General features: G+C 40.2%; 1 protein-coding gene across 1 annotated transcript; it reads left to right on the top strand.

Moving 5' to 3' along the window:
- Positions 1-27,037, top strand: WBP2NL (WBP2 N-terminal like). Its single transcript, XM_045779535.2, has 7 exons — positions 1-62; positions 14,666-14,774; positions 15,034-15,175; positions 15,373-15,465; positions 19,921-20,031; positions 22,726-23,209; positions 26,908-27,037. Exons 1-6 carry the CDS (start codon positions 1-3, stop codon positions 23,148-23,150), a joined length of 942 nt encoding a protein of 313 aa, XP_045635491.2. The 3' UTR covers positions 23,151-23,209; positions 26,908-27,037.
- The last annotated feature ends 317 nt before the right edge of the window (positions 27,038-27,354 follow it).

Genomic DNA, 27,354 nt, shown 5'->3' with positions numbered 1-27,354 from the left:
ATGGCGGTGAATCAAAGTCACACCGAGAACCGCCGCGGGGTCGTCATCCCTTTTGGCGAAAGGTGCCTGAAGGGAATCCGGGGGGCGGGGAGGGGTGCTCTTAGAGCCGGGAGGAGACCGACGGGTGGGGCTGGCGGTTTGCAAACTCTCAGCCAGTCGGGGCCTTTCCCGCTTTTTCGCGTGCAGCAGGCGGAGCCCCGCCCCCGCCCCTGGAGCGCGCGTGCCCTCGCGGGCGTTTAGGGGCTCGGAGGTGGCAGAGGCTGGAGCGCGTGGCCTCGCTCAGGTAAATGGACTGGTGCGCGGTGCGAGGCGCTCGTCGCCTAGAAAGGCGGGAGCGCAATGGCAGTAGTGGGGTGTCGCGCCGTCCCTCCGGGTCGCGTGCTGCTGCCGTTGGGAGCGCGAGCCACAGCGGGGTGACGGCGGCCGGGGAGGGGGGAGCGGTGGGCGCGCCCCTGTCGTTCTCCCGGGAACACGGAGGGGGAAGAGGCGGGAGTGCGGACAACTCTGTGGATCCCGCCCTGTTGGGGCCTCGCCTCGCTCTCAGGACCTCCAGAAGACCCGTTTCTGTTCGCCCCGACGTGGGTGGGGGGATGACTACTCTTACTTTACCGTAAAGACGGCCAGACGCCTAGGGAGGAGGACGCTGGCTGCGTGGCGTTTCGGGGTTCGCGCGGTGGCTGTGCGCGGGGCCGCCGGGGCCCGCTGCTCGCTCCCCTTCCCACCTCATGCCTCGCCTCCCCTCCGCTGCTCTCCTCGGTTCCTCCCGCCCAGCTTTCCAGTTCTTAGACTTGGGCTTCCGCCTCCGCTCCGACTGGCCCTCGGTCTCCTTTGCGGCCGGGTAGCAGTGAGATTCCGACACTCAGTGCTGTGCTCCGGGGAGACTGCGCATTTGTCGGGAAGATCCGCTAAGACAGCACCGATTGCCGATGTCCAGATCTGTTTTCTCTGCTTCCTCCCCCAGAAAATGTTCTTGACAGGTTCCTACCGGAGGTGGAGGCCGTCCGTCTTCCCTTGTAGTAGGAGATGATGGCCCGCCACTCTGACCGCGAGGTCTCCCTGCTCACGGGCCTAGAGCGGTTTGACCTGGGGTGCAGGTGTCGCTGTGCCCTGAAGCCACTTCTGATCTGGTGTTTGGGCATCTTCTCGCTCAGCCTCTCTGCTTTTCTGTGTGTAGGTTGGAGGCAGGGCATAAAGCATGTTTTAAAAAATTATAACAGAAACACTGATTTTATGGTCCTTTGAGTTATCTTGATGGGGTCCACTCTGTGCTCTTGAATGCTTAATCATCGCCAAACACTAACTAGTAAGAGCTTTATACTTAATCACTGCTCTATCTACAATGAGGATCGATAGTATTTCCCTTATTTCTCAGGGAATTTCTGAAACTGAAACAAAGAGAAGTAAAATGCTTAAAATCATACTGCCAGTGCATGTGGGAGAGCTTTGATTGGGGTTTGAACTTCTCAACTCCAGCTGTCCCTCAGAAAGGAAAAGGACTGCTTCTCTGCTTTCTCCTCAGAAAAGACCCACCCTGTCACTGCTCTGGCTTCTTGTATAGAAACTATGATATTTCTTTATTTTTATTTTATTAAATTTTTTTATTTGAGCATAGTTGACACACAATGTTACATTAGTTTCAGGCGTACAACATAGTGATTGGACTGCTCTGTAAGTTATGCTATGCTCACTGTAAGTGTAGTCACCACCTGTCACTATACAATGCTATGACAGTATCCTCGACTGTGTTCCCTATGCTGTGCCTTTTATTCCTGTGACTTATTCATTCCAAAACTAGAAGCCTGTATCTCCCATTCCCCTTCACCCATCTTACCCAACACTCCAACACCATCAGTTTGTCCTCTGTGTTTATTCTGCTTTTTGTGTGTTTATTCGTTTTGTTTTTTAGATTCCGTATATGAGTGAAATTATATGGTATTCGTCTTTCTCAGTTTGATTTATTCCACTTAGTGTAATACCCTCTGGGTCCACTCATGTTGTTGCAAATGGCAAGATGCCATCCTTTTTTATGGCTGCATAATATTCCTGCGTGTGTGTGTGTGTGTGTGTGTGTGTGTGCACGCGCGCGCGTGTGTCACATCTTCCTCATCTAATTTTCTATGGAGGAACACTTATGTTACTTCCATATCTTGGCTACTGTAAATAATGCTGCAATAAACGTAGGGGTGCCTGTATCTTTTCAAATCAGTGTTTTCATTTTCTTTAGGTAAATACCCAGTAGTGGAATCACTGGATCTTATGGTATTTCTATTTTTAATTTTTTTGAGAAAACTCCATACTGTTTTCCACCGTGTCTGCATCAATTTACGTTCCTGCAGACAGTGCACAAGGGTTCTTTTTTCTCCACATCCTCTCCAACACTTACTTCTTGTCTTTTTGATTTTAGTCATTCTGACAGGTGTGAAGTGATCTTTCATTGTGGTTTTGATTTGCATTTGCCTGAAGATGAGGGATGTTGAGCATCTTTTCATGCGTCTGTTGGCCATCTGTGTGTCTTCTTTGTAAAAATGTCTGTTCAGTTCCTCTGCCCATCTTTTAATGGGATTGTTTGGGGTTCTTTTGGTGTTGATAGAACCTACGTTAAAGAAATAGGTTGAGAAGGAGAAGATTGGTTGTATTTTGACTTCTTTTGCCTATTCAGAATACACATTTGAGAAATTCATCACACTGTAGCTGTGTTCTGGGGAGGTGGTTTTTGTTTTTGTTTTTTTACCCCCAGCTAAGTTATAATTGTGCAGATAGGACTCTATTGGTAAATAGGGAAGACACTGAGTTTTCTTTTTTTAACCAATATTCTAAGATTGTGCAGATAGTACCATATGTGTTTATTGTAGAAAAATTAGAAAAAAAATTAAATTACCACAGATTCCAACATCCAGTGCTTTTTACATTTTGGTTTGTATCCTTCTGCACTTCCCTGCATGGAAATACACACAACACCCCCCACACCTGAGACTGCTTTGTAATTTGTTTTCCTCACTTACCAACGTATTGGGAATGCTCTCCAGTATCAATATCTACATCATTATTTTCAATGACTGGTATTCCAGTATGCATGAATCTTTGTTCGAGCCCCTATCCGGGATGTTCAGGGTGTAATTTGTCATTGCTGTAAACATTGCCTCAGTGAACACTTTTGACAACTTATCTTTGCCCACCTGTCAAAATGTTTCTTGCAGATATGTTCCTGGAAGTGGAACTGTGGGATCAGAGGATATAGACTTTTAAAAAAGACTAAAATGTATTTTTAAAAAATATGAAAGTTCTGTAAAAATATTTTAAATTATACAAAAGTATGGAGAAATATATATTTTTGCAAAGTCACCCTATATCAATTTATATTCCTCTCAATACTCAGAGTGCCCATTTCACCACACCCTTGACAACACCTGGTATTAAACGTTGCTATTCTGCCAGTCTGAATAATTGAATCTTTAAAAAAATTTATTGCAAGTGAATTTATTTTTTCCTAAGGTTGTTGGCTATTTGTCTTTGATAAACTTTCTTTGTGAATTTTCTCCATTTTTACTAAGTTGTTCATGATTTTGTGTTTGTATGTGGTAAAAAATATAAAATGAAATTTACCATATTAACTATTTTTAGAAAATAGAAATTATATATATATATATAATATGTACAACATGATATGATATACATATATGTAGTGAAATGATTTCTACAGTCAAGCTAATACCATCTCCTTATACAGTTACCATTTTTTTGGTGTGATGCATGTGCCTGAAATCTACTCTCTTAGCATATTTCCAGTGTTCAGTATACTCATTTTTTATTTTTATTTTTATTTATTTTTTATTTTTTTTTGAAGATTTTATTTATTTATTCGACAGAGATAGAGACAGCCAGCGAGAGAGGGAACACAAGCAGGGGGAGTGGGAGAGGAAGAAGCAGGCTCACAGCGGAGGAGCCTGATGTGGGGCTCGATCCCACAACGCCAGGATCACGCCCTGAGCCAAAGGCAGATGCCCAACCGCTGTGCCACCCAGGCGCCCCAAGTATACTCATTTTTTTTAAAAAGACTTTACTTATTTATTTGACAGAGAGAGGGCAAGGGAGCACAAGCAGGGAGAGCGCAGAGGGAGAGGGAGAAGCAGGCTCCCTGCCGAGCAGGGAGCCCAATGCAGGGCTCGATCCCAGGACCCTGGGATCATGACCTGACCCGAAGGCAGAAGCCCAACCCACTGAGCCACCCAGGCATCCTTTCAATATACTCATTAAGTGTAGTCATCATGCCTACAGTACATTGAATCTTTAAACTTATTCATCCTCCGTAACTATGAATTTGTACCCTTTGACCAGCATGTCCCCATTTCTCCCATTCCCTGAGTCCCTCCCTTGTAAACACCATTCTACTTTTTGCTTCTATGTGTTTGACTTTTTTTCCCTTAAGATTCTACATATAAGTGAGATCATACAGTATTTATCTTTCTCTGGGTTATTTCAGTTAGCACCATGTTCTCAAGTTTCATTCATGTTGTAACATGTGACAGGATTTCCTTCTTTCTCATGATTGAGTGATACATTATTTATATAAATACCACATCTTCTTTATCCATTGATCCATTGACCCGACATGTAGGTTGTATATCTTGGATATTGTGAATAAGCTGCAGTGAACGTAGGAGGGCAGGTATCTCTTTGATATCCTATTTTCATTTCCTTTGGGTACATACCGAGAAGTGAGATTGCTGGATCATATGGTAGTTCCATTTTTATTACATTGATTGATATTCATATGTTGAACCATCTTATGTTCCAGGAATAAATCCCACTTGGTCATGTGTGTAATCCTTTTAATGTACTGTTATATTCAGTTTGCTAGTCTTTTGTTGAGGATTTTTGCATCAGTATTTTTCAGAGATGTTAATCTGTAGTTTTTTTTTTTTTTAAGATTATTTATTTATTTATTTATTTATTTATTTATTTATTTATTTGACAGAGAGAGAGACAGCCAGCGAGAGAGGGAACACAAGCAGGGGGAATGGGAGAGGAAGAAGCAGGCTCTTAGTGGAGGAGCCTGATGTGGGGCTCGAACCCAGAACGCCAGGATCACGCCCTGAGCCGAAGGCAGTTGCTTAACCACTGCGCTACCCAGGCGCCCCAATCTGTAGTTTTCTTGTCTTATAGTATCTTTTTCTAGCTTTGACATCAGGGTAATGCTGGCCTCAGAGAATGACCTTGGAAGTGTTCCCTTCTCTTCAGTTTTTGGGCAGATTTTCAGGAGGATTAGTGTTAATTATTCTTTCAGTGTTTGGTGAATTGTCCAGTGTAGCTCTCTGGTCCTGGGGTTTTCTTTGCTGGGAAGTTCTTGGTTACTGATTCAATCTTTTTACTTATTATTGGCTTGTTCAGGTTTTCTATTTATTCATGAATTAGCTCCTAGGAATTAATCCATTTCTTCTAGGTTATCCAATATGTTGGCATACAATTTTTCATAGTATTCTCTTACAATCCTTTTTATTTCTGTGGCATGTGTTGTAATGTCCTTTCTTTCATTTCTGGTTTTGGTAATTTGAGTCATCTCTCTTTTTTTAATTAGTTCATCTCGCCAAGGGTTTGTCAGTTTCATTGATCTTTAAAATAACGCCTGAGTTTCACTGATTTTTTATTCTGTTGCTTTTGTATCCTCTCTTTTGTTTATGTCAGCTTCAATTTTTATTTCCTCCCTTCTCCTAGGTTTGGGTTTAGTTGTTCTTTAGTTTCTGAAGGTGTAAGGTTAGGTTGTTAACTTGAGATCTTCGTTCTCTTTTACGTATGCATGTACAGATAGAAACTTCCCTCTTAATAGTGCTTTGTTGCATCCCATAGTTTTGGCATGTTGTGTTTTCATTTTTATTTATTTCAAGGTATTTTCCAATTTCCCTTGAGACTTTTTATTTGACCCATTGGTTATATAAAAATGTCAGTTGTTTCATTTCCACATATTTGTGGATTTTCCAGTTTTCCTCATGCTATTGATGTCTAGTTTCATTCCATTGTAATCAGAAAAAATACTTTAGATGATTTTTATTTTCTTGAATTTAAGACTTGTTTTGTGGCATAACATGTAACCTATCATGGAGAATGTTCCACGTGCACTTAAGAACATTGTTGAATCACCATATTGTACGCTTGAAACTAACACAACACTACATGTTAATTATGCTTCAATAAAAAGTAATAAAAGAAATAAAGTTAGTCTCTTGTAGATAGCATGTAGTTGGATCTTAAATTGTTCATCCTTTGGAAGGTTCGTATATCAGAACCATTTCTCTTTAGCTGGGAACCTACTTACAAATTATAGATAAAATTATGTAAAATCTTTGCATATTTAGTATCTGGCAGTTACTTAGAGCTCAATGCATTATAAGGACATTAACTCAAATTCAGATGATTAACTATTGAAGCTTGAACTTTTGCTGAAGTTCTCGTTAGTGCTGGGGACAGAATAGTATTTGATAACCTTTGCCAAACGGTGCTGTGAAATTTCATTTGCAGTTTTTACCTCTTTTTTAGAAGCTTGTTGTCTCCACATGATAACATTTACCAACATGGTGAAAAATCATTCTTTGTTTCACTGCACTATACTTTGACTGAGGTTTTGCAGTCAATATGCCGTCCTTGTAGGACAGTGGTTCTCAGTCTGGGGTGATTTTGCCCCCAGGAGACATTTTTGGTTTTCACAATTTGGGGTAGGAGTGGGCTACTATTGATATTTGGTGGAGAGAGGCAAGGGGTGCTGCCAAACAATCTACAAAGCACAGCCCCCAACAACAGGTAATTAATAATTACCAACCCAGTCAATAGTGCCAAGATTGAGAAATCCCATGTATTAGATGCTGACCCAGGACCTGACAGAATGAAACTGCAAAGAGTACTCCTACCTCCTCAATATTTCAGCACGTCTAGAGCCAAATTTATGTCCCTACTTCCCAATAAGCTTCTTTTTCTGATTTCCCTATTTCTTTGGAGACGAAGACCACCTTTGATTTCTCATGACTTTTTTGTCTTCCATATCCAATGAATTACCAAGCTCAGGGGTTTCTTTCTTCACAGTCTTTTAAATTTGATTAATTGATTTATTGAGGTTTTACACTTAATATATAAACCCACTTTTTTACTGAGGTATAATTCATATAACATAAAATTTGCCATTTTAACCATTTTAAAATGTAAAATTCAGAGGCTTTTAGTATATTCACAATATCCTGCAATCACCACCATTGTCTAATTCCAGAGCATTTTCATCATCCCAAAAGAAACTGTACCTATTAAGCAGTCACTCCTCATTCCTCACTCAGCCCAGCTCCTAACAACCTCTGATCAAAAGTACAACCAGACAGAAGATAATAAAGCAATAGAGGAACTGAACAACACTATCGGATCCAATTGGCCCTAACAGACATATATAAAACCCTCCACCCAACAACACATAATATACATCCTGGGCTTTTTTTGTTGGAATTTTTTTGATTACTGATTCAATCTCTTTACTTGTTATAGGTCTATTCAGATTTTCTTTCTTCTTTAGTCCTTTTGGTTTGTCTCTAGGAATTGATCTATTTCAAATAGATTATCTAATTTGTTGGCATTTAATTGTTCATATATTTGCTCATAATCCTTTTTTTCCCTGTAAGTTCTGTGATAACATCCCCACTTTTATTTCAAATTTTAGTAATTTGAGTTTTCTTTCTTTTTTTCTTAGTCTAGGTAAAAGTTGCTCAATTTTGCTGATCTTAAGGGATTAAGTTTTGGTTTTATTGATTCTTTTGTTTCTATTCTTTATTTATGTCCGCTATAATCTTTATTATTTCCTTCCTTCTGCTAGCTTTGGGTTTAATTTGGTCTTGTTTTTCTAGTTTTCTACTGTGGAAAAGTAGATTATTGATTTGCTCTACTTAAAAAATTGCAAGCATTAAAAGCTATAAATTTCCTTCTTAAGCACTACTTTTGCTACATCTCGAAAGTTTTGATATGTGTGTTTTCATTTTTATTCATCTCAAAATTTCTAATTTCTAGGGATTCAATTCTGTTTTCTAATTTCACTTGCAATTTTTTTTGATCCATTAGTTGTTTAAGAGCATTTTATTTAATTTTTACATATTTGTTAATTTGTCAGATTCCCTCTGTTATTATAATTTCATTCCATTGTGGTCAGAAAAGATACTCAGTATGATGGCAATCTTCATAAATTTAGTGAGACTTGTTTTGTTGCCTAACATATGGTCTGTCTTACAGAATGTTTCATGTGTATTTGAGAAGAATGCGTCTACTACCTTTGTGGGTGAAGTGTCCTTATATGCTAGGTCCAGTTGACTTTTATTAGATGCATTCATGTTTATATTTGTAATGTCTTTTTGATGATTGGCGTTTTATCATGATATAATAATGTCTCATAATAATTTTTGTTTTAAAGTCTATTTTTTTCTGATATTAGTATAGCCACTGCAGCTCTCTTTTGGCTACTGTTTGATGGAAAATCTTTTTTCATCCTTCCACTTTAAACCTATTTGTGACTTTGGATCTAAAGTAAGTCTTTTGTAGACAGTATATAGTGGTATCATGTTTTAAAAATGTCTATTTTGCCAGTCTCTGAGTTATAATTGGAGGGTTTAATTCATTTACACTTAATGTAATTATTGATAAGAAGGGACTTAACTTCTGCTCCTTTGCTATTTGTTTCCTATATGTTTCACTTCCTTCATTAATGCTTTCCTTTGTGTTTAATAGGTATTTCCTAATATACTATCTTGATTCCCTCCTCATTTCTTTTACTGTTTATATTTTAGTTATTCTCTTTGTGGTTGTCCTGAAGATTACATTTAACATGTTAATTTATAACAATCTAGTTCAAATGAATACCGATTTAGTTTTTCTTTAAAGATTTTATTTATTTACTTGAGAGAGAAAGAGAGAGCAAGTGAGAGAGAGAGAGACAGAGAGCATGAGTGGGGGGGTAGAGGGAAAGGGATAAGCAGATTCCCTACTGAGCAGGGAGCCCTACACAGGGCTTGTCCCCAGGATCCTGGGATTGTGACCTGAGCCAAAGGCAGACTCTTAACTGACTGAGCAAGACCAATTTAGTTTTAATTGTATGCAATAGATTTGTTCCTATATAGCTCTGTCCCCTTATACTGTTATTGTCCCAAATTACATCTTTATACATTGTGTACCCATCACTGTAGATTTACAATTATTGTTTTGGTTTTTTTTAAAGATTTTATTTATTTATTTGACAGAGATAGAGACAGCCAGCGAGAGAGGGAACACAGGCAGGGGGAGTGGGAGAGGAAGAAGCAGGCTCACAGCGGAGGAGCCTGATGTGGGGCTCCATCCCATAACGCCGGGATCACGCCCTGAGCGGAAGGCAGACGCTTAACCGCTGTGCCACCCAGGCGCCCCTACAATTATTATTTTATGCAATTGCCTTTTAATTCATATAGGAAGAAATGAAGAGTTCCAAACCAAAAATACATTAATACTGACTTTTATATTTACCTATGTAGTTAGCTTTACCAGTGTTGTATTCTCTGTTTATTTGTATGGGTTTGATTTACTGTCTGTGTCTTTTTATTTTTATTTTTTAAATCTTTTCTAGAGAGGGGTGGGGGAGGAGCAGAGGGAGAGGGGTAGAGAGAATCCCAAGCAGGCTCCACACACAGCATGGAGCCTGATGTGGGGCTCGATTTCATATCCCTGAGATTATAACCTGTGCCAAAATCAAGAGTTGGACCCTTTTTTTTTTTTTTTAAGATTTTATTTATTTATTTGACAGAGAAACAGCCAGCGAGAGAGGGAACACAAGCAGGGGGAATGAAAGAGGAAGAAGCAGGCTCCCAGCGGAACAGGGAGCCCAACGTGGGGCTCAATCCCAGGACTCTGGGATCATGCCCTCAGCTGAAGGCAGACACTTAATGACTGAGCCACCCAGGCACCCCAAGAGTTGGACCCTTAAGTGACTGAGCCACTCAGGTGCCCCTCTAGTGTCTTTTTATTTCAGGCTGAAGGACTTCCTTTGGCATTTCTTACAGTTCAGACCTACTAGTGATGATCTCTCAGTTTTTGTTTACTTGGTAATATTTTAAATTCTCCTTAAGTTTTGAAGGGTGTTTTTGTCAGCTACAGAATTTTTGGTTGACAGGTTTTTCCCCCCTTTTAGCACTTTGCATACGTCATTCCACTACCACCTGCCTCCATAGTTTTTTTTTTTTTTTTAAGATTTTATTTATTTAAGGAACACCTGGGTGGCTCAGTCAGTTAAGGGTCTGCCTTCCGCTCAGGTCATGGTCCCAGGGTCCTGCGATCGAGTCCCGTGTTTGGCTCCCTGCTTAGCTGGGAGTCTGCTTCTCCCTCTCCCTCTACCACTCCTCCCTACTCATGCTCTCTCTGTCTCTCTTGCTCTCTCTCTCAAATAAATAAAAATCTTAAAAAAAAAATTTTTTTTAAAGATTTTATTTGTTTATTTGACAGAGATAGAGACAGCCAGCGAGAGAGGGAACACAAGCGGGGAGTGGGAGAGGAAGAAGCAGGCTCATAGCGGAGGAGCCTGATATGGGGCTTGATCCCACAATGCTGGGATCACGCCCTGAGCCGAAAGCAGACGCTTAACCGTTGTGCCACCCAGGCGCCTCTAAAAAAAAATTTTTTTAATAATAAAAAAAAGATTTTATCTATTTGAGAGAGTGAGAGAAAGAGCACAAGCAGGGGGAGGGGTAGAGATAGAGGGGCAAACAGACTTCACACTGAGCAGGGAGCCCAACGTGGGGCTCGATCCCAGGAACCTGGGGATCAGGACCTGAGCCAAAGGCAGCCACTTAATTGACTGAGCCACTGAGGCACCCCTGCCTCCATCGTTTTTGATGGGAAGTCAGCTATTTGTTTTATTGAGGATTCTTTGTACATGATGATTCTTTTTTCTCGCTGCTTTGAAGAGTCTCTGTATTTGGCTTTCAGCAGTTTGATTATAATGTGTCTTGGTGTGGATCTCTTTGAGTTTATCCTGGTAGGAGTTTGTTGAGCTTAGATATGTAGATTCATATCTTTCATTAAATTGGAGGAGATTTTGGCCATTATTTCTTCAGATATTCTTTATGCTCCCTTTTCTCCTCTCCTCTCCTTCCGGCAGTCTCATTACGTATTTGGCTGTGAGCTGGATTTTGTTCCACTGGTTTGTTAGACTGTTCATTTCTCTTCATTCTTTTTTCTTTCTGTTACTTGGGTAGTAACTGTTATTCTTAATTGACCTATCTTCAAGTTCACTGATTCTTTCCTCTGCCTCCTGAAATTTGCCATTAAGCCCACCACTACTGAATTTTTCATTTTACTTATTGTAGTCTCCACCTTCATAATTTCTATTTAGTTCATTTTTCTATTTCTATCTCTTTATTGATATTCTCTACTTTTTGAGACATTGTTCTCATTATTTCCTTTGGTTATTTAAACATGGTTTCCTATAAATCTTTAAGCATAATAAAATAGTTTATTTAAAGTCTTGGTCTAGTGGGGTGCCTGGCTGGTTCAGTCAGTAGAGCATGTGACTCTTGATCTTGGATTTGGGAGTTTGAGCACCACGTTGTGGGTAGAGTTAACCTAACAGACAAACAAATAACGTCTTTGTTTAGTTAATCCAATGTGTGGGCTTCCTCAGGGCAGTTTCTATTAATTTCGTTGTCTAATGTTCACAGAAGAACATATGGGCCATATTTACTGGTTTCTTCGTATGCCTCGTGATTTTTTGTTGTTGTTGAAAACTTGACATTCTGAATATTATAATTTGTCAACTCTGAAAATCAGAATTTCTCTCTTCCTCGGTACTTTGTTGCTGTTTGTTGTAGTTATTGTTTGTTTGTTTAGTGGCTTTTCTGAATTATAAATTTTGTAAAGTTTGTGCTCTTTGTCATGTGTGGCCACTAAAGTCTCTTTTGTGTGAACGTAGTAGCCACCTAGTGATTTGAATATTTCCTTATATATCTGAACTAAAACAAAACAAAAACAAAAACAAAACCTCCCTGCCTTTGCAGATGGGGTCTGCCTGTGTGTTTGGAGCATGTTTTTGTCACTCAGCCAGGCAGTTTAGAGCTCTGTCTTAGCTTTCACTTCCTGCTTGAGCAGAGTCTTTTTGTCAACCAGAGGTAAAAGTTTTGGGCCTTCTCAGTTTTCTTCTGAGCATGAATTCAGCCCTGGGAAGATGTGCATGTACCTTTCTAGATTCCCATGAATATGTCAGAGCTTTTCAAAGCCTCTATTCCCTAAAGCATCTCATCAGCCTTTCTCCCTAACTTTTCAGTTTTGTTTGCACTAAATGTCATCCTTTGCCCCAGACAGTAGCAACTAATACATTTACCTTGAACTGTTTTTGACAAATGCACCCTGGGTAGTCACCTGGGCAGTGCCTGAATTAGGCACACACCCTTTGAGGCAGCCCCTCAGAGAGCTACCAGACAAGTTAAAACAACCACAATTCTTTGAGAATAAGGTGTGTTCTGCTCCCTTTGGTACTTGGCACTTACACTAGGAATATGGGTTATTTTTAAAGCTCTTGCCAAACTGGGAATTGGAGGATGGTACCAGGGTAGGTTAAAGTGTCATGAAGTTCTCTTACTGAGACGCAGCTATTTTTTCTTGATTAAACATTCTCTTAGTTACTATAAGGTTTTGATTAGATTCCAGAGTTCTGAACTGAGTTTTGGAGTTCCCTAATTTTTTAAGATTTATTTATTTATTTGAGAGAGAGAGAGAGAAAGAGAGAGAAGAGGCGCAGAGGGAAAGGGAGACAGTGTCCCAAGCAGAATCCTCGCTGAGTGTGGACCCTGACTTGGGACACGATCCCAGACCCTAAGACCACAATCTGAGCCCAAACCAAGAGTCCAACACTCAAGCAACTGCACCACCCAGGCACCACTTGAGTTCCCTATTTTTCCTGACATTTTTGCTGGCATCATATATTTTCATTGTATTTTATTTATTTTTTTTTAAAAGATTTTATTTATTTATATGACAGAGAGACAGCCAGCGAGAGAGGGAACACAGCAGGGGAGTGGGAGAGGAAGAAGCAGGCTCCCAACGGAGGAGCCCGATGTGGGACTCGATCCCAGAACGCCGGGATTACACCCTGAGCCGAAGGCAGACGCTTAACGACTGCGCTACCCAGGAGCCCCTTTTCATTGTATTTTAAAAAGCCCTTTTTATCAACACACCACCACCCCAGTTCCAGTTCTTATCGCTGCACATCAGGAATATTTTAGGGATTCTTTTTTTTTTTTTTAAGTAATCACCACACCCAACATGGGACTTGAACTCATGACCCCAAGATCAAGAGCTGCATACTCTACTGACTAAGCCAGGACAGCACCCCTTAGGGATTCTTAAAGTGGTGCCTCTGATATAGCACCACCTCCTTGATCATGTGACTAGCCTGCTGAGACAGCTGCAGCTCACAATTTCTCCTTGCCTATTAAATGGTGTCTCTAAGCTCTAGTTCCAGCATGGCTTTCCAGCTCTATTTCACTATTCTCCCCCCTCCCACCACTTCCGTGCTATTTGGATGAATCCACACAGGTAGGCTGCTCCCAAGTCTGCAATTTATTTTCCACTGCATACCTCCATTAATACTGCTGTTGCATCTCTATTCATGCTGTTTGCTCCCCATCTGGATTGTGCCCTACTTTCACCTTTGCCTACTGAAACACCATTCATATCTTCAGAATCAACTCACACTTCATCCTTCCTATAAAGTCATTTTTAGGCACTTTAACCAAAGCTAATCTCTCCTTCTACTAAATTGCTATGATATTTTTGTGCCATTAATATGATGTATGTCCTATCATTGCTTGCATTGTTATCTATATTTATGTTTTCATTCACCCATTCTTTCCATAAATATTTAGTAACACCCACTGTTTGCTAGGGCTACAGTGGAAAGACGTCCTTAATGATCATTAGTTAAGACATTGAACAAACAAGCACATATCTATTATAATAATTACTTAGGAAGAGAAGAAACCCAATAGGATTCTGTGAGTGAGAATAGGATGAGTCCAAGTTTCTCACGTTAATAGTGAGGGGAGAACATGGCAGAGGGAACAACATGCCAGAGGAATCTGGAGCACTTTGTGTGCCTTACCGTCTCTATCAGAGTCAGAGAAACATTTCCATTACCACAGTGCTTTATACTTACTGCATACAAAGAATAAAAATTGGTGAGTAAACATTAAAAAGAAGGTAAATTTGATAAGAAAAAAAAAGAACCCAGGGCGCCTGGGTGGCTCAGTCAGTTAAGCCTCTGACTCTTGGTTTCAGCTCAGGTCATGATATTAGGGTCCTGAGATCAAGCCCCATGTAGGGTTCCCCACTCAGTAGGGATTCTGCTTCCCCTCTCCCTCTGCCCCTCGTCCTGCTTGTGCACTCTTTCTCTCTAAAATAAATAAATAAATCTTTAAAAGAAGGGAAAAAAAAAAGAACCCAATGATAAAAAGGGAGAAGAATAAGTTAATAGTCAGAGAATAAGATCATTTAATTTCCTTTCTATTTCAATAAAATAATGGCAGTAGCAGCAGCAGCTGACATTTATTGAGTGCTTACTCTGGGCTAGAGACTGCTAAAAGCTCTATAACTTCTAAATTGTGTGGTGTCTGCCCTTTCTTTTCTGCAGTGTCTTGACTCAGTGTCAGGATGTAGAGCTCTCCTTCCTACAGCAACCAGAGGGATCCAGTTACTTCAGTGGTACAAAGAAAGGAACGTTGTTTCTTACTTCATACCGGGTAATTCTACTTCTACTTTGATTGGATTAACTGCACATTTGTTTTCCTTAAAATGGAGAGAGGTTAAACATTGACTTTCAAAGTGTTTTAAAACATTCACACTTTTATGACTTTCCGTGTTGAGGAATATGGAAGAAAATGAGTGATGTTTCTCAGTTAGGCCAGGACATTAAAGCAGCCTAGACCTTAGAATTGCTTTGCTGTGTCTCAGTCTGTGGACAAACTGCATTCCTTCTCTGAAATTTCTTTCCTCTCCTAGGTGATCTTCGTGACTTCACACACAGTCAGTGACCCCATGTTTTCTTTTATGATGCCATTTGATCTGATGAGTAACTGTACCATCGAACAACCAGTCTTTACCCCCAACTTCATTAAAGGAATCATTCAGGCAGCTCCAAATGGTAAGAGTTCCCCCTCAGGAGTATATATTTTTTTTCTCAAAAACTTCCAGAAGGTTGAAGATTCAGACTTGGCTCGTGCTGGAATTCAAAGAAAGCTGCCCTGCTCCATTGGGTAGTGCTTCTCTCTCTGTCTGGGGCAGTCCTCTCTGGCCAGCGGTGCCAGCACCTCAGTGAGTGTGTGCCATTTCTTCCCCCAGGTGGCTGGGAAGGACAGGCTACTTTTAAATTAGCCTTCAGAAAAGGAGGTGCCATCGAATTTGCCCAGTTGATGATGAAAGCTGCCTCTGCTGGTGAGCAATGCTAATAAAGATACTAAACGCTTTGGGGTTTTGAGGCCTGTCACCCACCTGGTCAAGACTTTGGCCTCTGTGGTCAGGCAGTTGGTAGCTGCACATGTATTGGGCAGACATTTCCTGAGCCTCCCTACTACGGGACACGTACAGTCCTACATGCTGGGAGCAAGGTTATTCAGTCCCTCCTTTTCTTAAAGGAGTTTGCAATCTACTAGGAGCTTATACTCAGACATCTGAACGACTGATTTTTACCTGATAATCTTTTGTCCATTTAAATGCTGGTCTCATATCATTGAGTAGTCTCATTTTCAGGTCAGGGTGCCCCAGCTGCCTGAGCTCTTTTTCCTCTGTCATGCCTTTTTGTCTTTTCTCCTCTCTGGCTTTGCCTTTGCTTCTCTTAGGTTTAGTTCCCATCTTCCACGAGAAGAGGGAAGAGGTATTGTCAAGCGCTAAAGCATTGATCTAATGTATGTACCAGATAACTCTTTCAGACTTTGATACACATAATCCTTTTATGGGACGCCTGGCTGGATCAGTCGGTCGAGCATGTGACTCTTGATCTAGGGGTTGTGAGTTCAAGTCCCATGTTGGGTGTAGAGCCTACTAAAAAAACAAATCCTTTAATGATATATTTTTATTTAATCTAGCCTCATTTCATACCCCTACTCTCTCACCTTTTGTACTCTAACTGGACTGCTTTGTGTCTTGTTCTCTCATCTCCGAGCCTTCATGCGATTTGTTCTTTCTGGGTAATTTTTTATTTATTTATTTATTTATTTATTTATTTATTTATTTATTTATTTATTTTTAAAGTAAACTCTATACCTAATATGGGGTTTGAACTCACGACCCCAGGATCAAGAGTCTCATGCTGTATTGACTGAGCCTGCCAGGTGCCCTGAAATTTGCTCTATCTGGAATGTTCTTTCTCTTTCTCCCTTGCCTCCACCCTAACTCCAATCTAGTTGAGATGAACACAATCTAGTTGAGACAGACATATGCAAATATGCCATAATAGAGGCATGGACGACGTGCTGGGGACACAGAAGGATGGAATGAATTTTCTAGCTCAGAAGACTGACTGGATCATGGTGCTATAAACCATGATTAAGAAACAAGAGACAGTCTAAGTTGGAGAGAAAATGAGTTCAATTTTAGATATAATAATACTAACATTTATTGAGTGCTTACCATATAGTGGGCAGTGTTCCAAGCCCTTTACATGTGTCAATATTTGTAACCCTCACAAAAACTTATGATGTAGCTACAATCATTATCCCCAGTTGATAACAGGGAAAACTGAGGCGGTGATGGTCATATAATTTCCCAAGGCTGTACAGGCAGACAGTGATGGGGCTAGAATCTGAACCCTAAACCTCTTCTCACTCTTTTTTCGAACTTTTTATTTTGAAAAATAATCATATCTCTGGAAAAGTTGCAAGAATATTACAACAAACTCTCATGGACCCTTCATCTAGATTCACCCATTATTAACATTTTCCCACATTTGCTTTATCTTATTCTTTTTTTGCTTTTGTTTTTACTGAACTATTTGGGAGTAAGTCACAAAGATCATTTTCTTCATTCCTAAGTATCTGAATGTAAATCTCCTAGGAGCAGGGGTATTCTCTTATCTACCCTCAGTCTACTTATCAAATTCAGAAAATTTAACATTGAAACAATGCTATTATTTAATATATGGTTTATATTCGTATTGAAATGATTAACCCATTACTGTTGCTAATTCTAATAGCACACTTTTTTTTTTTCCCCAATCAGGATCTAATCCCAGATTACACATTGAATTTAGTTGTCCCATGTCTTTGGTCTCCTTTAATCTGGACTCAGCCTTTCTTTGTCTTTCTTGACACTGACATTTTAAAGAGAATACGGGCTTATTGTTTTGTAGAATTCCCCTTAATTTGGATTTGTCTGTTTCCTCCTGCTCAGATGCAGGTCATGCATTTTTGCAGGAATACTATATAAGTGTTGTTGTATTCTTTCATCCTATACTCTTAATTCCTACATCTTATTAAATGTGAGGTACATTGGAAAGCTAGCGGTCAGTGGTTGTGCAGCTCAGAGTTCCAAAGATGACCTGTATCTGGAGACCGATTTAGAAATGCTCAGCACACAGGTCATCTCTGGAGCCACGTGAGTGATAAGATCATTCAGTGACTTAAGGATGGTATTCCAAGGGTCCTCAGCATCTCAGGGATGGGGAGGGGAGGGGTGACCGTAATGAAGATTGCAAAGGGGCTGACTGAGGTAGGAGGAGAATTGAGGGAGTTTATTATCCCAGAGGTCAAGGAAGGAAAGTTTCAGGCATTACTGAGTGGTCATCTGTCAGCTGCTGCAGAGGTGTTTGATAAAGTGAAGACTGAAAAATGTGCATTGCGTGTGGAAATTTGAGTTTGTTGTTGGTCTTAGCAAGAGAGAAGTGCTAAAGAAGACAGGTGGCAGAAAAGCCATATATGGGAAATTGAGGAGTAAGAAATTTTTTTTTACCGTTACCTTTAATATACAGAGCAAAGATATAAAGGCCAAGGAGTTCACATGCTGTACCCAACCAACAGCTCTTCGTTGTCCAAAGGGCAGTTAGGATCTGGAAGCCTGCCACTGGCAGACAGAGCATAGCCATGTGGAACCCAGAGTCAGGGCACACTTGGAAGTCCAGCTCCTCTTTGCTACAGATGTCTGTAGAACTCAGAATAATTGCATACTGGGTCTTGACTTTGCTCTTATTTTTGGCCTCACAGTACTGAGGGGGCTTATTTTTAGGATTATGGACTAAGGATCAGGCAGCTTGAGGGGATCCTCTTTGTGCTCTCATTAAGATCTGCTTCTTGGTCTGCAAAGCAACAGAGTCCCAGCAGTTACATAGCTACTTGGAAAGAGTTTAGGCAACTTATGTGAACTTGGCCCGATGTCTGGACCTACTCTGGGTCTGATTATATCATGGCTTAGGTGTGGGAGCCTACCCCCGCTCCCCCAGTAAGAGTCAGGCTTGTGAGATGGGCTCCCTTGATGCCTTTAGAATTAACTACCCATCATGCTTCATGATATGATTCTTTGACCCTTTGCAGAAGTCCCTTCCCCTCTGCAGAGCTGACTTGTTGGGGCTCTTTGATTCTTGTTTTTACCAAATATATATTGAGTACCTACTGTTGCCCAAACACTACATGAGATGATTGAGAACACAACAGTGAACAAGGCATATATAGTCCCCACCTTTGTTAAACTTACAGTCTAGCGAGAGTAATATAAGAAATAAGCAAACAGGGGCGCCTGGGTGGCTCAGTCGGTGAAGCATCTACCTGTGGCTCGGGTCATGATCCCAGGGTCCTGGGATGAAGCCCTGCATCGTGCTCCTTGCTCAGCGGGTAACCTGCTTCCCCCTCCTCCTCTGCCTGCTGCTGTGCCTACTTGTGTGCTCTCTCTGTCAAATAAAGAAATAAAACCTTTTTAAAAAAGAAGAAATAAGCAAACATATAAGTTAATAAAATAATTACTTCTTCTGGAAAGGATATTAATAGGATATTGAAAAGGAGGATAATAGGGGTAAAGAGGACAACTTTAGATTTATAATGAATTAGTTAAGATAATGCTAGCTATTGAAACAGGTAAACCCCAAATTATCAATAGCTTAAGACAATACATATTACTGCTTATGTAAAGGACGATCGGCAAGGGTAAAAGGGGGCTCTGAACTACATAGCCCTTTAGGGACCCAGGGTACTAGAGTCTCTGCCATCTTTAACACATGGCTTCCACAGCCTCTCTGGATAGTCAGCAGAGAGGGAAAGAGAGTAAAGGTTTCCTGGGAAGCTTGTACCAGGGAAGACCCGGAAGCGGTGTACATTACTTCTGGTCATATGCCGGAGGCCAGAAATTAGTGTGGTAGGCTGATAATGGCTCCCAAAGATATATCCATGTCCTAATCCTGAGAATCTGTGAATGTTGCCTTGTTTGGAAAAAGAATCTTTGCAGATGTGATTAATTTAAGGATCTTGAGATGAGGAGATTATCCTGGATTATCCAGGTGGGCCCCAAATGCCATCACAAGAGTCCTTATAAGATAGATGCTGAAGAAGATAAACAAGAAGTGCTTGCTTGCTTCTGTATCACGTTGCCATTACATTGGTCTTTAATGGATGTATCTTGCCAACTTGATAGAATCCTCACTTGGAAGTGTTTTCTGAATATTTTTTATGGTAAATGCTGTGCTAGGCCCTGAATAAGCACAGGCAAATAAGACATAATCTCTGCCCCCAAGAAGCATACAGTTCAGGACAAGGGAGGTGTATATTTTTTATCTTGCATCCTGGGAGCATTGTTGGACACACATGTAAGATGGTGGTTGATACTGTATTAATTATTTGGTTGATAGCTGCTGTACATCTGACTTAAAAGAATTAAAAAGTCCCTATTTTGCCGAACTTGTCTTCTCAGCTGCCAGAGGAGTTCCACTTGGAAGTGTAAATTGCTGGTTCAGCACTCCAGGACTGTACGTAGTTACTGGGCAGGGGGGCATGATGTACACCCAACAGATGCCTTGTCCAGGTAAGGAATAGCAGGGAAGTTCTTCTTGGGAGGTGGAAAAGTATGCCAGGGGCTCAAAGATCCATTCATTGCTAGTTTGCCTCCAACTCTGCTACAGGAGAAACAGGAGAAGTTTAGGAAATTGGAAAATGGTTGAGTCCATGACTTCGTTTCTAGACTGAAGCCCAGCGGCAGGTCAGTAAGTGACTGGGCTTCAGCTTCCGGATCACTTTTAAGTATAATGTACACATATGGAACATACCTGGGCAACTCCTGTTAGTGGGAATAGTCACTTCCTGCTTATAGTCTGAGCAGAAAAAGTGTGCTCTTCCCCACCTCCCCCTTCCCATTTCTCACAAGTTTAGCCATCACGCTTGTGCCACGCCCTTCAACCTCACTCAGGACTCCAGCTTTATGCCCTATGCCTTTCAACAATTGTGCCTGTCCACAGTGATTCTCAAACATGGTCTCCTAACAGGCTGTCAACAGGCCCCCAAGTGCAGCCCTTTCTTGGTTTCTCCTTGGAACATGACATACATGTCTACCAGCTTTTAGTTTTTTACACAACTGATGCCACAGAATTATATTTTTATAGCTGTATGACAAAAAATATAATCTAATAATTCTTTTAAATGCATTAGTCTCTTAGAGGCTCCTGGGTGGCTCAGTTGGTTAAGCCAGGTTGTGATCTCAGGGTCATGAGATTGAGTCCTGTGTCAGGCTCTGTGCTCAGCTCAGAGTCTTCTTGAGATTCTCTCCCCCTCCTTCTCCCTCCCCCTCTGCTCCTTCCCCCACTTTCATGCTCTCTCTCTCCTTAATAAATAAATAATCTTTAAAATAAATAAATAATTAGTCTCTTAGAAAACAAAAAATGGAATTACAAGCCATTGTTACAAAAATATTAGCTTTTGTCATTGTCCAGTGATTCACCTTTACTGAGATCTTTATTTCTGTAAAGATGGCTTTAAATTATTGTCTGGTGTCCTTTTACTTCACCCTGCAGGACTACCTTAAGCACTTCTTGCCCTGCAAGAATGAACTCCTTCAGCTTTTGTTTATCTGGGAACATCTTCATTTCTCCCTCGCTCTTGAAGGAATTTGGCCAAATAGAGGATTCTTGTTTGACAGTTTACTTCTGGCCTCTAAAGTTTCTGATGAGCAATCTGCTAATTATCTTATTGAGGAGCCCTTGTATGGGATGATTCACTTCTTTCTTGCTGCTTTCAAGATTCTCGCTTTGTCTCTGTCTTTTGAAAGTTTGATGAGAATGTATCTCAGTGTGTATTTCTTTAAGTTCATCTTACTTGAAGTTTATTGAGCTTCCTGAATGTTTATAGTCATGTTTTTCATCAAATTTGGGAGGTTCACAGTCATTATTTCTTCAAATATTTACTCTGTCCCTTTTTCTTCTCCTTCCGGGACTTTCACAGTATGTATGTTGGTCTGCTTGGTGGTGTTCCACAGGTCCGTCACGTTCTGTTCACTCTTCTTCAGTGTTTGGTTTTTGTTTTTTGTTTTTTTTCCCTATTCCTCAACCTCTACTGTTTCCATTGTCTTGTCTTCAAGTTAATGGATTCATTCTTCTGCCTACTCAAATCTGAATTTGAATCCCTCTAGTGAATTTTTCATTTCAGTTACTGTACTATTCAGCACCAGAATTTCTTTTTGGTTTCTTGTTAAGTTTTCCACCTCTGCTGATATTTGTGTTTGATGCATACATCATTTTCTTGACTTCCTCCACATTTTCCTTTAGTTCTTTGAGAATCTTTAAGACCATTCTTTTAACGTTTTTTCTAGTTAGTTCAAACATAAATATGACTTGAAAGTTGTCCATTCATTGATTCAGTTAAACCACTTTGGAAATGTAGCCAAGAAAATAAATAAAGCCCAGGTTTATTGCAATGTGAATTAGAAAGTTGGAAACAGGGGTGCCTGGGTGATGCAGTTAAGTGTCAGACTCTTGGTTTTGGCTTAGGTGGTGATCTCAGGGTCTTGGGATCGGGTATCACCTTGGCTCCGTGTTCAGTGTGGAGTGAGCTTAAGACATTCTCCCTCTCCCTCTGCCCCCGCCCCCCCCCCCCGGTGCTTAAGCTCAAAGATGCTCTCTCTCTCTCTCTCTCTCTCTCAAATAAATAAATAAAATCTAAAAAAAAAAGAAAGAAACAACATGCTCTTCTACAGCAGGGAAATTAAGTAGCACCTATCCATGTGATAAAATATTGTCCAGCTTTTAATGTGTGAAATATGTTAATAATATAAAGAAATTTTTTATAATGTCAGGTAAAAAGAGCCAGATAAAAAAATGTGTGGGTGTTATGATTGTGATTGTATGAAAATATTAACAGAGATCCTACAAAGAAATACACCAAGATATTAAGATTTTGTCTGAGAGTGGAATTATAGATGACCTTTAAAGTTCTATTTTCCCAATACATATTCCTCATTGAGCATGTATTACTTTCTTCATACTCAAACAAAATTTATTAAGTAAAATATATCTTTGAGCACAACAGTAACTGTAGGGTTATTTTCATGTTAATTTGAACCCCTCCACAACAGGAAATGATAAAGCCTTCATCTGGTGGTGGCTAAAGGATCTGGCTTTAGCATTTTTCTGCCCGAATTCTCTTCCTGTGTCAGTTTGCTTCTTCCTCCTTCTTACTTACTCCTTGTCTACTCTAAAAAATGAGTAACTGAATTTTTTTTCCTTCTCAGGATACCCATTTGTTGTCTATGGACCCCCACAGGTGGGATATGGACCCGCACAGGCAGGATATGGACCCTCACAGGTGGCATATGGACCCTCATCAGGGGTGTATGGAACGCCACAGGTGGGATATGGACCCCCACAAGCAGGATATGGGCCCCCACCTGGGGGATACAGACTCCCACCTGGGGGATACGGAACCCCGCCTGCAGGATACGGACCCCTACCAGCTGGAAATGAAGCTTTACCGGCTACAAATGAAACCCCACCGGCTGCAAATGAAGCCCTGCCTCCGGGATATGAAGTTCCACCTGCTGGAAATAGAGCTGGGTCTAGCAAATTTATGGTAGCCCAGCCTGCTGTGTATGAGCCTTCTCTTCCCCCTGCTTCATCTTCTGAGGCCCATCCACCATCTTTTAGGAATAACCTTTGAAGACTCACCAAGCAAAGTGGCACTCAAAAACCAAAGTCAGGATAAGAAGGCGGACTCAGGTATGTGATTAAAGGCGTGTCTGCAGTAGTGTGGCACCCTGAGGGAGGGCCGTCTTAGGGGGAGGATAAAGCTTTACTTCCACGCCTAGACTTTAGAAGCTGAGTCAACTCTTGATCAGATGGGCCAAAGGAGAAGTAGAATTAGAGCTAATTCCCCAATAATTCGGTTGACATTGGGCTACATTTAACATATGTGAGGGTGGAAAAAGCTTCCTGCCTTTCTCCCCTCCCCCACTCAAGAAACATTTATTATGCTGTTTACTAGGCCCTAAAATATGTTAGAAATACCAAGTTGAACACTTAGTTGTTTTTCAGAGCGTTGTTTATATTATTGAAAGGATGGACCAACCTAAATTTCCAATAGTGAGAGAGAATTTCATAAATCATGGTACATCCATACAGTAGAATATTATGTGGCCATTGAAAATGATATCTGGATGTAGGAAAAACCTTCTTTAAGAAGATAAAAAACAATGAAACAATATAGGAAAGCAGTGATGAGGTTGCCTATATCAAAATTTGAAACTTCTGTATGACCAAAATCAGAAGATGAGAAACAGAATAGGAGAAAGCTAATCTCCAACATGTATGTTAAATAATTTATAGTCAGAATATATGAAGAACAAGTCAATCAAAAAGAAAAAATGGACAAAAGGTGTGAATCCCTAATTCCTAATTAACTGAAGCAGTAGAGCGGCTCAGAAACATTTGAAAAGATGTTCATTCAACTTGACTAGTGTTAGGGAAGTGCAAATAAACATGAGAAAAAATTGTATCTCTAAAGATTTACAAATATTGAAACGATTGAGAAACTTAAGTGTTAGGAAGGAACACATGTGGGGAAAGGTTATTTTATACAATATTGGTGAGAGTGTAAGTTGGTATGAATTTTTGGAAGGAAATTTGGCAGTACCTTTTAAAAGTTAAAAGATAAGTACTCTTGATTTAGCAGTTTCACTTCTCAGTACCTGTTCCTGAGAAATCTTTGCACATGTGCACAAAGATGTGTGTAGGAAGTTGTTATTACATTGTTTCTAACATCACAGAATTAAAAATAACCTATGTGTTCACTAATAGTAAATATTTACATAAACTACGGTACATCTAAGGTACATATGCAAAAATTTCTATCTTAATGTTAAACGAGAAAGGCAAGTTGTAGGGATTATATACTACAGTGATTTTCAATCCCATCAGACTGAATGCCCCATAACAAATAATTTGTAATGTCTCCTTTAGATCATTGGAATGAAATTTGTAGACAACTGTGTATGATTCCACACCATTTCAACCAAAATCAATATGTAATACCATAAATGTAATATAAAGAAATAATAGAAAACTAGTTTGTAATAAAATTTTAAGTATTTTAATATATAAATGCTCAAATTCCACCATTCTAGAAGACAACAAAGTAATTACGTGCTCACCCCCTATACATAGATTCACCAAATTTGTAAACGCTAAGAATGCCAACTGATCCGTGTATGTTGTATTAGTAACTTGAGTACCATGCTGGTAATGCCATTGGAAATGTCATTTTCCAAAATGAACAATTTGTGACAAATTTCCAAATAAGAGAGTTTAGTTTTCCCTTGATTCACACAGTGGATGAATTCCTGAAAAGTTCTGTATGTATTAAAATCATGTAAAACAGGGTGAGGCTCTAGGCTTAAATGATGACAAGCACACGTTTCACCTGTATCGATGGCCAGAGATTCATTGGAAAGTCCTGAGGACTTTCATAGGACAGTTGTTTGTTGTGAGGAGCTGCCCTATACTTTTCGGATGTCTAGTATCCTTGACCCCTCACCTAGCAAATACCAACAGTGGCCTCTAACTGTGATAACCAGAAACGTTCCCACTTACTTCATAATTGCCCTCTGGGGGCCAGTGCCTTCCCTGCTGAGAACTATCATTCTAGACTATTCTAGACTATTCCAAGGTTTTCAGCCTCTTAAAAGCTCACTGTTCCCCCTACTTTGACCAGCTTCCTGATTTTATTGGCCTTTTCTTGCTTTTTTTCAGGCTCATCAAGCCACCTAAAAGTGAGGTCTTAAAAATATTAAGTGTTTTTTGATATATAGCAGAAGGCTTTCAGGAGCTGTAGTGTACAATATTACCAGACCCAGAAGACATTTAAACCACATATTTTTTTTCTACGTATATTTTGTATGTAGCTGAAAACATGCTGTACATACAGACACTTTACATTTTGCTAGGGTTCTTTTTAACAGCTTTGAGGTATAATTGATACATTAAAAATTGCATATATTTAATGTATGTATATTTTTTTAAGATTTTATTTATTTATTTGACAGAGAGAGAGCACAGCAGGGGGAGCAGTAGGCAGAGGGAGAGGGAGAAGCGGGCTCCCCACTGAGCAGGGAGCCCTACACGGAGCTTGACCCCAGAACCTGGGGATCATGACCGGAGCCGAAGGCAGCCGCTTAACGACTGAGCCACCAAGGCGCTCCTTAATGTATAGTTTGATGAGTTTCATAGGCTTTTAAGAATTCTTCATAGGGGCGCCTGGGTGGCACAGCGGTTAAGCGTCTGCCTTCGGCTCAGGCGTGATCCCGGCGTTGCGGGATCGAGCCCCACATCAGGCTCCTCCGCTATGAGCCTGCTTCTTCCTCTCCCACTCCCCCTGCTTGTGTTCCCTCTCTCGCTGGCTGTCTCTATCTCTGTCGAATAAATAAATAAAATCTTTAAAAAAAAAATTCTTCATAAATATTGTTAGTGGTTACATGATATTCTGACATGGTTGCGCCATTATGTATTTTCTCGATCCCTATCTTAAGATATTTTAGTTGTTTCCAGGTTTTTGCTATTACAAACAACTTTGCGATTAACTTCTCTTATATAGAGCTTTTTTTTTTTCAATCTTGGATTATTTCCTTACAAGAGGTTAGAGTTACTGATTGATCTCATTGTAACAAATAGGAAACCAGATCCTCCTATGTTGCCAAGGACAGCCTTTCCTAAGGAAGTGGTGGATGTTGATGGGTCTTAAGTGAAAAAGGGGGTTATTGAGTCATATATATTTGAAAAAGCCAGGTGAACAGATTTCTTTACTTCATGATTTCTCAGCATCTTGAATATACTAATGAACATAAACCTCCAAGAGGGAGAGATTTTCAAAATATACATATTTTTTCAAAATTATTTGACCTTAGACTATTTTATTCACTAAACATTTTGTAAAAACTATTACTCAGTGGAACAAACTTTGGGAAACACTTTCTGGAATGAGGGGATATTAGAATTAAAGTCCTGCAAGTGTCTGGAATATGCTAGCCCTTAAAATTTCCCAGCCATGAGATAAGTCAAGGACCATTCTTCTTTCTCTTCCAAGAAAAAAGAGCTTCTTGTCCAGTTTTTAGAGAGCTGGAGATCTTCTTGAAGAAGGCATATGATAATATAGAAAGTAGCTCCAGATTCCTCTTAGAAATTACTGGCATAGAGTCATGGGTCCAGGAAGCTGGCATGTCAGTAACACAGAGACTGCCAGTATGCCCAGACAACTGTCACAAAGGGAAGACGTAAAAAGGTAAAATGTAGGTATACCCCTTTTCTAAAGGTTCCAAATAGAGAATTTAGACCATATGGATCTTAAATGTGGGTCACAAGTTCCAGATCTCTTTCTCTTAAAATTTTTTGAGGAAAGTGATAAGAATTTTTTTTTTCCTTTTCAGAGTTTCTTCTTTTCTCACTTTTAAACCTCTCTACATGGGCAGAAGTGACAAGGAGAGGAAGAGGGAGAGATTCTACAAACCAGAGCAGTAGGGTTCCCCTCATTCAGCTTTTCAGTTTCTGCTGGAATGTGATGGTAAGTTGGGAATAGGGTCAAGGGATGAGGCCTCTTTTATGCTGGAATAGTTCTCTAAATAACTAATGTCTGGCAGACATATTCTGGGATTAGAATTCTAAAAGAGTAGCAACTAGACTTTGTCTTCTCTTTATTCTAGGTGGATTTAAAAAAAAAAGATTATTTATTTGAGAGAGGAAGAGAGCATACCTGAGTGGGGGAAGGAGCAGAGGGGAGAATCCTCAAGCAGGCTCCTTGCTGAGTGCAGAGCCCGACTTGGTTGGGGGTGCTTGATCTCATGACCCTGAGATCATGACCTGAGCTGAAACCAAGA

This window comes from Ursus americanus, chromosome 17 (genome assembly GCF_024610735.1).
Source record: "Ursus americanus isolate L20-20 chromosome 17, mUrsAme1.1.p, whole genome shotgun sequence".
Lineage (NCBI taxonomy): Eukaryota > Metazoa > Chordata > Mammalia > Carnivora > Ursidae > Ursus > Ursus americanus.
This window is presented reverse-complemented; position numbering and strand designations above follow the sequence as displayed.

What these genes read in the sequence shown, in the direction of transcription:
- WBP2NL (XM_045779535.2), top strand. Translation starts at nt 1, where the DNA reads ATGGCGGTGAATCAAAGTCACACCGAGAACCGCCGCGGGGTCGTCATC. An exon ending in CATTCAGGCAGCTCCAAATG is followed by an intron (nt 15,176 to 15,372) that starts GTAAGAGTTCCC and finishes TTCTTCCCCCAG; the next exon opens with GTGGCTGGGAAGGACAGGCT. An exon ending in GATGAAAGCTGCCTCTGCTG is followed by an intron (nt 15,466 to 19,920) that starts GTGAGCAATGCT and finishes TTGTCTTCTCAG; the next exon opens with CTGCCAGAGGAGTTCCACTT.